A 15,682-nucleotide genomic window follows, 5' to 3' on the forward strand; every position below is an offset into this window, starting at 1 on the left:
CCCCCATCCACCTTTATTCTTTTCTTTACAATAAGGCTTTCAAATAAGTCATGTTTGTACGGCAGTGAAGCATCGGTGTTGAACACTGATGTCATGCTGTCGTTGATGATGATGATGATGATGGATGTCATTTCGGTGGTGGTGATGATGATGATGATGGATGTCATTTCTGGTGGTGGTGGATGATGTGTCGATTGTCACAGAAATCGATTCAAGCAAAACACCTCAAAATTAGAGGCAACTCAGATTCCCTTCATTTATTCACTCCTCGCACTCTTAAACTATTGCCGCTTTTCAAGTTTTCTGGCACTAGACAATATTCCGACCTCGGTGTGCTGCATCGGAATTCATCTCACTTTGCACGGTATACCGAACGGCAAATCAGACAGCCTCCAGGTTGTTACGCCGAAAGTCGGATACCGAAATGCTTAGTACATCCAGCCATCCACTTGACTATGTTAAGGGAACAAAATTTTCCAACTAGACATGAGAATGGTAGAAAATCCCTCACTGCGAAAAGCACTGACCTACATCCCGCCTTGTGAAGCGACTTGACCCAGTCTCATCTAGGCCAGGATAATAAAGTCGCGAGATTCCGCGGCTCCAAGACCGAGACTGTTGCTTTCGGTCAAACCAGAACGAATAATCATCCATCTGGACATCCATCCGGGCATTCACCAAAGTGCCGCAGAATCTTTACATAGGTTTCAACTTGCAGCAATCGGAATTTCCAAGCTGGAATTGTTCCAACGGAATCCTAATCTCGGGTGAGTTTATGCTTTCGTCGCATCGATTTTCAACTTGTTTTTCGTCTTGTTTCAGTTCATTCAGTGTTTATCGGTACTTGCCCCCTAGTGACTGGAAATATTTCCGCTCCTACTGTTCGTACTGGGGCGAGATGGATCAAGTGGTTGGAGCGCGAATTTACTGACCGGAAGGTCCGTGGCTCGAGCCCGACCTGTCTCCCGACTTCTCCTGTCTAGGCTTGGGCAACCTGGCAATAGCCCAGCCCTCGTGCTTCCTTCGGGTAGCATGGCAGCTGACACCTGTAACACCTGAAGGGTGTTACAGCTGAGAGGAGGTTCGTACTAGATTTATACCGTGAAAATGGGCGGCCGTATCATTTTGTTGAAAGGCGTACTGAGGCTCGCATTTACGTGTACATAAAGGTAACGCTAGCCCAAGATCGAGATGAACCGTTTCTCACCAAGCAAGCCTACAGATTCTTAAAAAAAAGACAAATTTGCTTTGTTATGCCGATACTAATCTTGCCCAGGAAGATAAGCCCCCTTGTCGGATGCAGTGAAGCTGACTTTTCCTCATTGGAAAGTTCTGGCCAAATCCTCCATCATGCTCAGATTGCTGATAGCTGGGCTGGTACCGAGGTCGAGATAACTCAGCAGCGAAAACACCAGCCGATGACCCGGAATTCATGAGTTCACACCACTACCTTGAGTTGTTGTTGTCTCTGCCCGAGCAAACTTACCCTATTGCTTCTTCGTGCTTTTTCAGCCTTCCTTGTCCACTGTGCACAAAAGGCCTCCTACGTTTGAACGACTGTTGTTTTAGGAGAAAAACGGTAGATGGGTGGTATTGAAGTTAAGGAAACAAACAAACAAAGGTTAAAATAACCATCGAATTATATTCAGGTCATTAGACCGGGTTGTCGAACCAAAACTACTCGAACCATTATTTTATGGTCTGCAACAAAAATTCAATGAAATTGTTAGAGAAGACTTAACGACTGTTCACGATTAGTTTAATAAAATCCTAAATTTCTTGTTCGTTTTTTTCGTGACATACATTATTGCACTCGTTCACATAAGATGGAAGCGCCGTATGCTTTTGCCAATAATCACCAGACGTAGGCAGAATTTTTCTACTGCGCTCAAATTTACTGAAGTACTACGTTGAGGAAATTTTAAATAAGCTTGGGTAACTTCAATTTTTGCAAAGAGCCACCTGATTAGAGTAACCAAATGGAATAGCTTGGAGTAAAGGTTAAAATAAATTATTGGTGCGGTTGTAAATTACATTAGATATAGCTAGTTTTAACCAGAGGAACTAGTTGTTATTGTTGTAATGTGGGTCAGCAGATGTCCCATGCAGCTCTGGGAGATTTTAAATCAGCAGATAATTCTTGAATATGAAGGACATCCAGATTCGTTCAAATATGAATTGCTTTCCCCCATTAATTCACCTATGCAGTGCTCTCTCACATTTTCACTTTCCAGTTTTCACAATGGCAATTTCTTCTAAGCAACTAACCTGCAATATATACCACCGGTACATACGGTCACTTGCACTGTCGTGGCACTATGAGGTGACCAGGAGTGTCATTACTGTATCTAGTGGTTCTGGCTCGAACCCGAGTAGGTGCAGTGTTACCGGCTCTCAGCAAGGGCGAACCAGAGGGCCATAGTCTCATTATGTATCACTGAGAATTCGTGTGAATATTTGTCTTAGAAATCACATGGGGAGTGGTATAAGCGTATGCTGACACAATCCAACCACCGACAGCTTTCGGTCCCATAACGACAGATAGCTGCCTCCGTAGAAAGTTTTTTGACTCCAGACCGATCGATATGTAATGTGATGGGGTTCTTGTCTCATCACACCGTTCATTTTTGTCTGATCATCCTTATCGATCGACTCATAGCAACTCGGCCCTGAATGTCCACTAGTACGACTGAGCGCGAGATTGGCTGATGGGCTAGCTCAGCTGACACAAGAGGAGGAAGCGGAGGAGGATACAGAAAGAAGTGAATTCGACGAGGATGGGTAAGCCCAAATTGTCAAGACCGTTTTTGATCGATTTTGTTCCACCGTGTGCAAAATAATCGTTCGCCTATCGATTTTCACGTATTTTTGCCACCAGTTGTTACCATTTTGTTCATCGTGTCCAGAGAGTTTCAAAATGGATGACGAATGAAATTATGACCTCGTGTTTCAAAGACTGTATACAGCTTTAGTTACATTCGAAATGGAAGATGGGACTTTAGGGTTTTTCAGTGTGGCTTATGATTCCCGTCAAGCACAGTATAGAACACTGACTCACGTTGATCTCTCTCACTGGTGGGAACTGCTAAAAGTGTGCCTTCCACCAAAGATTCGGAGTGTTGACGTCCGAAGCGGATCAACTGGTTGAGCCACCGGACGCCTGTAAGCACTGGGTAAACCACACTCGGCTGACGTTCAGTCAAATAGCCATAAAATCCGTCCACAACGTGATATGAACGAAGGTCCAGAATGTATTACGTTGTTCACGTCACTACCGACTTTCGTTCACGAAGGGATTCCTGTTTTGGATGCATTTTTTATCAATCATGATTATCTTTTGTTTAGCTAGGCATAAAAACACAGTTGAATGACATCGTCACGTTGCTTGCAGCGTCTTCCAGTTGAAAACGCACGGGGAGCCTCCAAGACTATGGCTGACTTTGTCGGGGACAGTAAATCTAATGAAGAATATGGATGAAATAGCGTAGTAGTCAACAAGAGGCGGTGGAATCATAGAAGTTTGAAAGAACTACATGATATCGTCATTAAGATAGGCTCCCAATCGTAAGTAAAAATCATCACACTGTGAAAAATTAATGTAAGGAGCTATTTCCCCCTATGGGACGTAACAGGTTTAACCGACGGCCCTCAGTGTGGAAAGTAAAAAAATGCAAAGCCCACTATTTCCATCAACCAACGACGCCGACCAGAACACCAGCAACTTACTCAGTGTAAAGACACGGTCATTTAATGGAAAATGGTGTACATAACTGAGGCTGTGATAAATCTGTCTAAACAGGAAGTCTCCTGTTCATGATTTTGATAAATTTTTAATCAATAAAAACAAAAGACGGACATCTCACTATAAAAAACCAATACTTGTTAAATGGTCCGAGTGCATTTTTTTTACAGAAGTCTGTCAGAACGTGATTGTGAGCTGACAACATCCTCGAAACTTCACTTCAGTTTCTGCTTCTTGCGTCTCTTGACCGGCTCCGGTAACGCCCCCGTGGATAATTCAAATAGTAACTGAGGTGCATCTCATAGTAGGTGGTGTGAACAGTAGTTTAAAACAGTATTTACCCCCGAAATATGCAATGCAAGCATATACAGGATTTTGAAGCACTATCCCTTTGTAAAGAAATTAATCCGTAAGCTATTTGTTGGTACTGCGGAAGATTCCTGGAGTCTAATACATTTGGGCAACGCCAATACAGGACCATGGAACGTAGTGAAATAGGACTTTATGAGTCTGTTTTTAAGACGCGAGCCTTTCAGAAGACAGTGAAACGTCTGATTCCCAAAACGCGTTATCTCTTGAATGCTTGAGGTTCTGAATGACTATTGGTTCAGACAAATGACAAATAAGATAGCTGGTGACCGCTAAAAGAATGCGCTTCTACTGGTATTCTCAAATGATCAATTGTTTTTTGCAACTTGATCGTTCTAGCCGTTCCATCTTTAATGCCAAAAACTATGGCGTGCTTCTCACTGTGCAACCCCTAGCATTTTCTTTTGGCGATAAGGTGCGCAAAAGCTGCGTCATTTCTATCTCCCCCTTCCCTTTCAGAGCTCGAATTATGGCATTCGAAACAGGGAAAATTGCCATCACTAGTAAGGGATTCGAGGCTGCCAACGCGCTGAGCCTACGGAGGAAAACAATGCCAAGCACCCACCGTCGGCAAGCAGCACTTGAGAAAATGTCAGCGACTGATGAAACGCTCTCACCTCTACCTCCACTGAAGTCGCCAACTCTGCCACAAGTAAGAGGACGTGCGATAACCGGTTCGATACTGGAAGACAAACAAAAAGTTTTAGCCCTGTTGCCGCGTTCAGTCGTAAAAAGTCACCTAAAATCAGGACAGGAAATGCAATTGTTGTATCACACAGGGTCTTTGGCACTGGTCTCAGCGGACAGAGACGCACCGTCCTCTTCTAAGCCGTCAACTCCGCAAGTCCCAAGGAGGCCGGTCTACAAGCGCCACAAAGAATTGCCTGTTCATCTGGCCCGACATACATCTCCAACAGTTCGAAGTCCAGAGCCAAAAACAACACAACGCCAAAGTCGGCCCTTACTGGCCCAACAAAAAACAGGAACCATCTCACCACCGAATTTACCATGGGAATTACCCGTCAGAGAGGACGCACAGGAACCAGAAATCGCAACTGTTCCTCCGACTGTAACCGTTGCCTCATCATTAGAGGTAACGGAACTGGATAAACTAGAGCTATTCAAACCTCCGGACAAAGATGAGAGTGGTATAAGTTCCTTTCAAACCAAACAACTAGATCAAACAGCATTCAGTGTGGAACCGAGCTCATCGTCGATTCCAGTCAAAATAATTGCACCTTGGGAGAGGCGTGAAGAGCTGCAAGAGGAGTTTCTGGCCACTAGCCCGGAGGAGGTCGTTGTGATCAAGGAGTCGAAAAAATCGGGTGTGTGGAATTGGTTTGATAATCTAGTACAGGCGAAAACCGCTGCTAGTAAGGCATCATCTGTTCAAGTGGATCCTGAAAGAAAGCGCCAGCAAAGTTTTATCAAACTTAAACCGATCAAATTACTTCGGGCCCTCGAGGCCAAAGTGACCAGACTTCAACACTTAGTCGAAAACATTCAGGAATGTCCAACACTGTCCATTGCAACGCTACATACAGATTCCGACCAAACTTCAGATGTATCATCTACCCCCACGGAATCCGTAGTGGATTTTATGTTGCCCAGGAGAGTAGGAGAGAATTTCTTTTCTCCTACCATAGCACGTCCGCACAAGCAAGAGAAACTAGGAAAACAGCGGAGCAGTGTGAAGAGGCTTTTACGTCACAAGCAAGCAGATCCTGAACTCAGTCAGTTGGCCGGACTATCAAGAACTCGCCGAAGGTTGAAAAAAAGCACAGACTTACCCACGATAACAAGCGTGGAGGAACTGACCGCCAATTTGGATACGGTCACCCGTTATTTGAAATCAGTCATGCCACCTGGCAATTTGACGCGCTTGCTGGCGCAACTACGGAACGAAAAAACATCCGCCGAAGCAGTGGCAGAGTTGGAAGGTGCACTGATTGATGCCGCACAGAAGGCGCGTAATTCAGAGGCCGACGCGTAAGTCAGGTTTACCCAACTTTTTAAAGTTGAAGTTGGATTAAATAAGAGTAACCGCAGTAAACATCTTCGAAGGCCAAGATGCCTATGATTGGTGAAGGAAGGCTTTGGGATATACCAAAGTGTAATGAGGGTTATACTGTGTATAGGTGATTCAAGCAGTTATCGCGTTGTATGAACCCGACTCAGTCAGCTAGCAGTTTCCTATCACTTCTCAACTCAAGCATCGAACCTCCGATATCCCATAGCACTTAACCACTGGCTTCGCTTCGACAATAAGAAAAAAACACGTGAAATTTTATTGGGCTATCCCAGCTTATCAAACGCAGTGTGAAATCGGATAATAGTGAGGGAATTTCATCAGAATTCTTGTCACAATAGTATGGTTTTGATTATATCGGTACATGCCTTGAGTCATACAAAACACTAGCTTCTTTTCTCACCGAGCACAAGTTTGCAATGACTCTACTATGGCCCTATTAACTAATAGGATTCCCGTTTACTTAGCGCGAAAGACAAATGCATCTGCTAATAGGGAAAAATATCTCATCAGTCACACAAACTCCCCTCTGAAAGGCCACCACTGGCGGAGCTATCAAGCACCAGATTACGCGACACGACTGGTAGAGTAGCTCTATGGCCAAGGTGCATTTTATTCATAGCTTTTGATCGGCTGTTCTAAACGAATGGTGAAACTCACCTCCAGAGAACGACCGACCAGGATCTTTTGGAAGGAACGTGACATACCGATGATGATTCTCAACAAGGATGAAACAGTTGTGCAAAGTTTGTAGGCATTGGAGAAGCGACTGACTTTGCCTAAATGATGAAACTCACGAGGTGAACTCCGACCAATTAACAGTTCAAAATAGTCATATTAAAAAGGGATCTTTGATTGGATTTCGTGAGTTGAATCGATCGATGACAAACGCCACTTCCAACGTGGAACCAATAGGTCGAATTAGGCGGAAACAGAATGACCATAAGGATGCATTTGACTTTGGTTTGGCCATCGCCTCCGACGCGTAGCTGTCTTCCCCTTATTATCCTTATCATTGGCGAACAAAGCGGTAGCACCTAGAACCAATGTAATCAGACACATCGTTTGTAACTGAAAAACTGAAACCTGATTGAGTCCACTTGGGCTGCCTTCAGAGAAGTGACCAGATTTTTCATGCCCTGCAGTACTGAATTTAAAAAGTCAAACAACAGGATCAACAAGGTTCAAATGGATACACGCCTTGGGACATTCATCCAAATAAGCTTGTCTACACTCGCGGCCCATAACTAGTCTTTTTGCAGTGCTGCTCACCAGTACAGCGGACCAGAGCGTCTAAATGTCTAAACTCGGTACTACTGATGTACAGTTGAACGTCCGTACAAAGCTACAAACGATTATCACCATTACATTGCATATTGCACCATCATTTCATCTTGGGTACAGATTGAACAAGCCAACAAGTCCCTCTCCACTGAGTCGGGAAGTACATACTAGTGTGAAAGTTGTTAAAACCAAAATCACGAAGACGGTTCTTCACGGGGATTCATTCTGGTGAAGACCGGCAGTGGAACTAAGACATACAGACCATTGTAGCGGTTACAGAACTGCGTGACGTCCGTTTACCTCAGCGTCTAGAAAATGGTGTCATAGGATTAAGTAAGGTACTTGGACCGGGCACTGCATATTTTGACACGCAGTAAAGGTTTAACCGTCGTGTATCAAGAGTGATGCTGTGGTGAGTTGCTGGCCGGTACGCTGAAGCTGCGATCGAAATAAAGGGAAGGTCTGAACTTGAGTGCACAACTAAAATAGCCTTCTCGGGGATCTACGTGACAGTGATCAGCTGACGGAGTATAAAGGAAGACGGATTCCAATGGAGAAGGATCGTAAATGCCAACAGTGGACTTTTTTCGCTTGTCAGCCGTACTGTTTGCTGCCATGGTGACCTGGCTGACAGCCGCAGTTGAGGACAAGTGTTGTACGAAATTACTGGTAGTTGTGTTCAGATGGTTTCCAAGTCTGAATGAATATATTACTATGCTGGAAAGATCCCCTGTCTAATATTACACCATGCTTTGTTGCTTTGTTCTTATCTCACCCTGCACAACCACCGGTATGCAGACAACTTGACTTCGTCCGTCTATCGTCAAGACCATCTAAGATCCCCCTCAGCCAATGGAAAGTACTGGACATTCCACAGAAGATAGAAAGAGGTCCGAGTGACATGTTTCAAAGCGAGACTCAGGGCGTACACTGTCGCTATGCTCAACTTGCTCGTAAAGGCTTCCATAAACAGGACTTATCCATTGCCGCCCATTTGACGAGAATGGAACTGGTGAATTGCATCAATAAAGCAATACAAGAACGGGGTAAGTTGAGGATAGTAATATCCAAAAATGAATGCAGACGTGCCGTAAGGGGTGGGACTGGACTGGATTGGTGGTGTTCATCTGTCGATAGCTTGAAATGCAAGGAATACTATGGATTTGTAGATTAAGTGGGACATCGAGTCAGTCGTACGAGATTCGGCAGGATGGCTATTATTGGGTGTTGTGCGGTGGTCACAAGCTGTGCAAGGCATCAAAGGACTCCAGGAAAGGGGAGGCGAGCCCTCGATTTTCCACAAATACAATGAATAAGATTCATCTAATAAGTTGATTCTGGGACTCGTCTACGCGTTACAAAGTGTGACGCGGGTTTTCGCCTGAACGATGAAGCCGGCGACTTTTCAAAAGCCCTTATGACAGTGTGGGTACCCTTCCACCTTAGGATGAAACGAGAGTTGATCTTGTGATGCAGAACTCTGCAAATAACTTCCGCTTCGAATTCTTGGTGCCGATAACGATTCAAGTCAGTGGAGGGGTAACCTGGCATGGGAGAACGCATTAGTCCGGTACCTTGAAGGTTGTTCTACCGGTTAAGTTCATCTGAAAACAACCCACCTTTCGAAGGTCCCTTTGTGTTGTCTTTGCGGTTCACGCCAAATGTACTTCGTACCGTTTTTGGTTCGCCACCACTGCGAAGCTGGTTACATCTGGACACGTTAAGACCCTATTGGGGAACCACACTCGTCACAGGGCTATGATTTTTTATTCAGACTTGGCATGAAGTTGCGATGTTTCAAGTAAGACGCCTTATCCATGGATTAAAAGCTAAGGCGATGCACGGCTTTAAAAATCACCTAGTGTCCGACTGAGATCCAAAACTAACGATTTACCTGACTAGTGCATGGTCCACTTATATTCGACCATCAAATGTCCCACAAATCACTTTTGACGAGATTCGCTAGACGAGGTGCTCAACTTGGCAAATTATGATCAATATAGTGGCGGGTGTAGGTCAGTCTCGACCTCCGTTTTGGGAGGGGGCTTAGGGATGCCAAGCGCTTATGGACGAAGACTTTAGATGATGTATTCAAATGTACTCCGAATGTGGTGCAAAGAATTTCCTTTCCATTCATCCACTTATCTATTATCCATGATTATCTGATAGAATCCTTGTTTCGAACGCATTCAATACACGTGTCCTTCACGAAGAGACTGGACCTTACCGTGGTGTGACGGTTTGCACACCTCATCGACCCGTTGAGCTAAATTGGGGGTGTTGTCCTTCACGAAGAGACTGGACCTTTTCCAGGTTGGCCAATGATGATGATGATGATAATGATGAGGGTGATGATGATGATCGCGATGGTAATGGTGATGATGACTTCTTTCGTAGAAATCGTAAGACGTTTGCAATTCCAACCAAACGCCGCCGCCTTGCGGTTAGGCTTTTGAGCCAAACGCTTTCGCTGAGGACCCTAATCGTCCTCCTGGTTAGGTGTGGGCGTTCTGACAGTATCCCAACAAACGTACAACCATGAACTGCACACATACAAATAAACTCATGCCACACCGGCCGTCACATGATGCCATCAACCGGGTCGCCCTACTTGCTGCATGCACCAGGGTGGGTAAGCGTAAACAGGCTACTGCTGACGCCGTCCTTCTTTCGCTTTCACATTCTTCTTCTTCCTCTCCTCACCCTATTAATAGTTCTCCCCTTATAGGCCTACGGCAGCGAAGCATCAGTGTTGAAAACTGAGGTCATGCTGTCGTTGATGATGTGAGGGAGGCCAGAGGTTAAGAATTACCATCTGGTGCTGTGAGAGTAGCTACATTATCGTCGTTTTGAGGTCAATGCGCAAAAACTTCCAGCACAGACAACAAGTAGTAAAAAATAACCACTTACTTCATTGAAGGATTTTATTTAACAAACTTCGCACTATCTTGTAAGAGTGGAGGCAGACACTGAAAGAAAATGTTATTTCTGTGTTTCAGCCTATCAAAGAATACAATCATCGATGAGGGAATGGTAAGTTGTATGGATAAGAGGGAAGGAGGTACCGAGATGAACATATGATAACGTTTTTCTCTATTCCTCTTGGATATTTACAGTCTCAAGAAGGTCATCAATTAGGAAGCGAATCAACAATAAAACGGATAGACATCAGACAGTACAAACAAGAAGAACAGGTGATCGGACACCAGTATTACTTTGGTGTCACATTTTTTTGTTTTCATGGCCACACACAAGGACAATACATATAAACAAAGAAAAGTATAAGAACGGTGTTCTTCCGAATTTTCTTCTCAACTGGGACGATGGACGCAAAGGTGGTTCTCAGCAGACTGGACAGTCGCGAGGGTCTGAAACAAAAACGAAACAAGGTGGTCAGTTGTGAGCTGCTGACCCAGTTTCAAAGGTCTCTGAAAAAATCGGGAAGCAAACTACGGATGAGCGGTTGGTCGTTAAAAAAAATTGAAGTTGGGCTCTTCCATATATATATATATATATATATATATATATATACTACACCGGATCGCCCAAAGATGGTCTAAGCGGTGAACGATCGCTCTACTTAGGGCTTCGTGAATACATGTGGAAACCCGACATCAACTAATACTTCACACAAGGAAACGAATACATAGCGAAGTAACCCCTGCCCGTCAGAGATTGTTTTTCGAAACGTCTTGAACATCCACAATGTGAACCACGTTCTTGTGTCATGTTTGACCCCGATTTTGTGCCACCAGACACTTTATACGAAAGTATGCCAGCAACAACAAAACTTATTACGAATTCAGCTAAGGTTGGTCAGACAAGGCATTTTCGCCATTCTGGACCCTTTAGTTAACCCAACCTCATCATATTAAGAAACTACGATGATTGCGCAAAAGCCCCCGTATACGTGGTGTTTCTAATAATTACTGGAGTCCCTACCTCACATGGACCCTACGCAAAAAGGATTACACTCCGCGCTCGATTAGGCTTCTCAGCATGCGATCATCTGGATTGAAACTACCGATAAAATACTCTTTAGTGCCACTCATTAAGCAATGAAGTAATTCAATGTTTTGCAGACATTCAAATAAATCTCCTTGTCTCCGTTTGCACGGGTGAAGTTCTAGGAAATGCAAACTAAGAGTACCTAATAAACGGCAGATGTTAGTCCACTTTGAACACGTGCATGAAGTTCTCGGAGACGAAAAGAGAGCACATAGTGATTACGCGATAGCAGTGGACTGATACGAAGATCCGTTTACACGTGTATAGTGTTCATCTGACTATCGCCATCATCAGCCCTATGTTGTGTGCAAGTCACTGTGGTTCCAGTTTCTAGTTTTACTGACGAACGGATAGTGACCGAGCCAAGTCAATTCCGGTCAATGAAAACCAGAGGTTTGACGGGTCACTTTGCTTGCAGTGCTTAATGTCCGAATCAACTTTTGAATATGTGACAAGGTATCTTAATCACGACAGTTTCCTTCAGGGAGGCCTATGATCCGAAAAAGTTTCTTTTTCGGCTATAAGGATTTGTCCCCTTGAGCAAGGGTTATAGGGAAAATTTTAACTATCAAGGCTATCAGCTCAACGAATGTTTCCTTGTTTAGAGAAATACTGTACAGTAAAGCCCGTAATCGACTGGATCATACCCAAAATAATCCACTCCAAAATGGAGGTTGCAGCCAACTGATCTCACCAAACTTGCAAAGGAGCTCCTAAATTCCTGCAATGGGTCAAAGGCTACAAAATTCACTATGGAGGCGTATTATGACACATTTGCGGGGTGCCTCCGTTGACTGGATAAATCCGCTAACTGGATAAAACCAACTATAATCAAGGAGGAGCAGAAGTGGGTAATTACTTACAGTTGTCACCACATTGTGGCTGATCGACATAGTAAACCCCGGAAAACACATAGAGGAACATCCTGAAAATGTGTTTACCATACAGTGACGGATACTCTTAGTCCAAGCACAAAGTACCATAATGCGCCCCAGCAGCGATATGAAACACATTACTGCGAACTTTATTTATATAAGTCTACAACAACAAGTCAATTAATAAAACCAAGGCTCATTAAGAGTGACCATTAATTATTTCTAAGCGCAATACTGCCGAAGTAACTTCAGTTTAAACTTCGTTCTGAGAATTGAAACAGCGAGGGAAGTTCGGCTGCGCGTCTTGAATTAGCTGGATAAATAATAAAAATAAGCGTTCAACTGTGGCACACCTTCGGCGTCTAACTGCCATGCCACCGTAAGAAAGCACGAGGGCCGAGATACTACCAGGTTGCCGAAGCCTAGACGAGGGAAGTAGAGATGCAGAGGTCGGATTCGAACTACGGACCTTTCGGTCAGTAAATTCGCGCTCTAATCAATAAGCTGAGTGAGAGCCCATTGCAAGTTTATGGCGCCTCAGGAATATGCTCTTCTGCTCAGGTTGTAAGCCTTTTGAATGTAAGTACCAGCAAAAATGCTTGAAATGAGAGCTGGTTGAATATGGAATCAGATCCAGGATCATCACTAATTAAGCTGACAAGGGAAACAAAACTACACCCTACTTGTCGTTTCAAGTTACAGTATGAGGCAAATGGGTAGATTAACCGAAGTTCCTTGAGAAAATATTGATTAATTGATTTTGGTAAGTTCTCTGCACTAAGAACGGCCTGGTTGTTAATTGAAGGGATCTCCGTTTTATTGTCTGGTTATGTTACTTTGGACTAATAGACGAGGGCGAGATTGTTCAGTGGTTAGAACGTGAATTTACTGACAGGAAGGTCCGTGGTTCAAACCCGACCTCTGCATCTCGACTTCGCCTATCTAGGCTTGGGCAACCTGGCAGTATCCCAGCTCTCGTGTTTCCTTCGGGTGGCATGGCAGCTAGGCACCAAAAGGATGTCACAGCTATAATTATGATTATCACGATTATGGTTGTGATTATAATTATTATTCATTTAGCCTAATAAACGGAGCATGCAGAAGGTATAAAAAATGATGTATATACATATACAAGTGATGTACCTCGAGGCGGAAGAAGCTTAGGACATGAATTCATCTCACAACCTTACTGTTCTTACCGTATTGTCCAAATTGACTAAGAGATCACAATACTTCAGTACAATAGTTGACTTGAACGTAAAGACGGTGACAACAAAAGAACAAGTACTGGGAATGCACTTAGATCCTTATGTGCCCACGCGGAACCGTTAAGTAGGAGGAAAAACACATCCCCAGCGAAGATATTCCTTAATTCGACTGACCGGGTGTCCTTTGCGGATGAGCGATACGAGTGTGCAGGCCGAAATGGTTGGAAGTCCCAACTGTTCTATCAATACTCGTGAACTAGGCGTTGGAAAACCATTTCCACAACCTACATAAAACAGTTCTCACTCACTTTTCTCGGGCTTTGGATTATTAAAACAGCGCAGTTTTTTGTATCCCGAAAGGCTTGGGTACGGTGCCTCATACAGTTACGTTTCATTCACAGAAGCCAAATAACTATCATACGTTCTCGCCGTCGGAAAGTTGAATTTCGGGGATTGACTTTGCTTTTGTTTATCCGTTACTTATGCGGTTCACACTGCAATTGAAATACGTATCTGGAACGTTTTGATTCCGCGAAAATTGTCTAAACCCGCATGCAGGTTCATCAACGGAACTAAGTACCAGCAAAATACACTCATTTACATACCAACTTGGTTTTGATAAGACTCACCTGAAACCGAGCTGAATATCTCGGTTATAACGCTTTTAAGCAATTAAATGTGTCGCACTGAAGCTGCTGTCCATTCACAAAGCTACGAGAAAAAGGAGCGCGTGTGGAACTAGTATAGGGATGGAATAATGAACAGCCAGCTGACAAAACATGGGCATGCCATGGTTGTAACATTTGCAACCATGAGATGCTGACAAAAACAAGGGCAGTTCATAGAACACTTACTGTGCATAGCTGCTTCAAAAGGACTTGAAGTTTGGTTGATTCGTCTCGAAGTCTATAGTCTTCTCTTTTCAGTTCAGCTAACCGCGGACGGATTTCCCGTTGTAGATCCGAGGTTCGTTTGCACAGATCATCCAAGTGTTCTTTCTCAACTACGTAAAGGTGTGCACGTATATCCTTCTCTGGATCACCAGAGGGACACCTGAAAGCACATCAGAACCAAGTGGGCAGCTACATACCAGGAGCGAGAGAACCGCAAGTTCTGATTGGCGTACTCTAACTGGGAAGCTTTGTCGTTGACACTGTATTTCTTCAACAAGGATGGTAATCCTTCTTCACACCTTTGTTGAAATTCTTGAACAAGTTCCGTCACAGTTTGCTGGAACCATTCTTCATCTTTTTGTTTGATCTTCGAACAAGTGTTATTCACTGTTTTCCTGCACAGAAACACAAACTTCAAATGAGGTCGTCACGATCTTACTCAAAATATGTTCCGAGTGCTTTGTTTATCTTAGAAGTGGCAATCGTTATTTTGTCCTCAGCCGAACGCGACGAAGTCATGACAATTTCAAAAACGGGATGGATTGTAGACCATATATCAGATAGACATTCTGAAAGATAAAGTAATCTTATCAAGCGGAAAAAGTAGATCTAGTGTTACAAGGTCATCACCATCATTGTCAGCTGTAATAACCGCGTAATCGTCGCACAGTGGTTGTAGCTGCCGTAGTTTCGTTCACCAATGGTTTGAGGGGAGGGGAGGTAGCTGCGCGTTGCAGGCAGGAGCTGATAAATTGGTGCATAAATCCAGCACTGTCAGTGGGCTGTCAACTGGAGGGGGGTTGGGAAAGGAGATATGCATTGAAGGCAATAGCTTGGATGCACGAGCGCAATTCAGGACGCGACTGGACCATATCTGACAACGTCTCTAGCCATTGATGTGGCCCGTCTCGGGGTCCCCATCCAGGAAGACGGCAGTGACCAGCGCAGCTGAGTTTGCTGGTAACGGCTTTCATACTTCGCTGCCAAGTCATTGTTTGACCGCCTCTGGCTCTCTTGCACCCTTCACGTGGATGTGCGAAAAGAGCCCTTCGAGGAAGTCATCATCATCATCATCATCGACAGCATGACATCAGTGTTCAACACCGATGCTTCACTGCCATGAAAACTATGACTTATTTGAAAGCCTTATTGTGAAGATAAGAATAAAGGTGGATGGGGGAGGGACTCAGGGTTAGCTTAACACAATCATTCCCAGGCGCCTACACCTCCAGACATCCACTCAGACAATCTGGAAAGAAACTGACAACAAGAAC

The 15,682-nt window shown here is 44.2% G+C and overlaps 2 protein-coding genes across 2 annotated transcripts in view; one reads left to right on the forward strand and one right to left on the reverse strand.

The window, feature by feature from the left end:
- T265_12614 (hypothetical protein) overlaps positions 1-10,827 on the forward strand; it is a gene marked incomplete at both ends in the record, with an annotated part of 81,274 nt that extends 70,447 nt beyond the window's left edge. Inside the window, 4 exons of the mRNA XM_009164623.1 lie at positions 2,660-2,781; positions 4,571-6,100; positions 8,223-8,470; positions 10,541-10,827. Of these exons, the coding sequence (XP_009162887.1) occupies positions 2,660-2,781; positions 4,571-6,100; positions 8,223-8,470; positions 10,541-10,827 (2,187 nt within the window). The remainder of the gene's footprint in view (positions 1-2,659; positions 2,782-4,570; positions 6,101-8,222; positions 8,471-10,540) is intronic.
- Positions 10,304-14,927, reverse strand: T265_00709 (hypothetical protein; the record flags this gene model as incomplete). Its single annotated transcript, XM_009164558.1, has 4 exons — positions 10,304-10,792; positions 14,370-14,568; positions 14,606-14,803; positions 14,848-14,927. 4 exons carry the CDS (start codon positions 14,925-14,927, stop codon positions 10,736-10,738), a joined length of 534 nt encoding a protein of 177 aa, XP_009162822.1.
- Positions 14,928-15,682: the final 755 nt, after the last annotated feature.

The sequence above is a fragment of the Opisthorchis viverrini genome (assembly GCF_000715545.1).
Source record: "Opisthorchis viverrini unplaced genomic scaffold opera_v5_7, whole genome shotgun sequence".
NCBI classification, from domain to species: Eukaryota; Metazoa; Platyhelminthes; class Trematoda; order Opisthorchiida; family Opisthorchiidae; genus Opisthorchis; species Opisthorchis viverrini.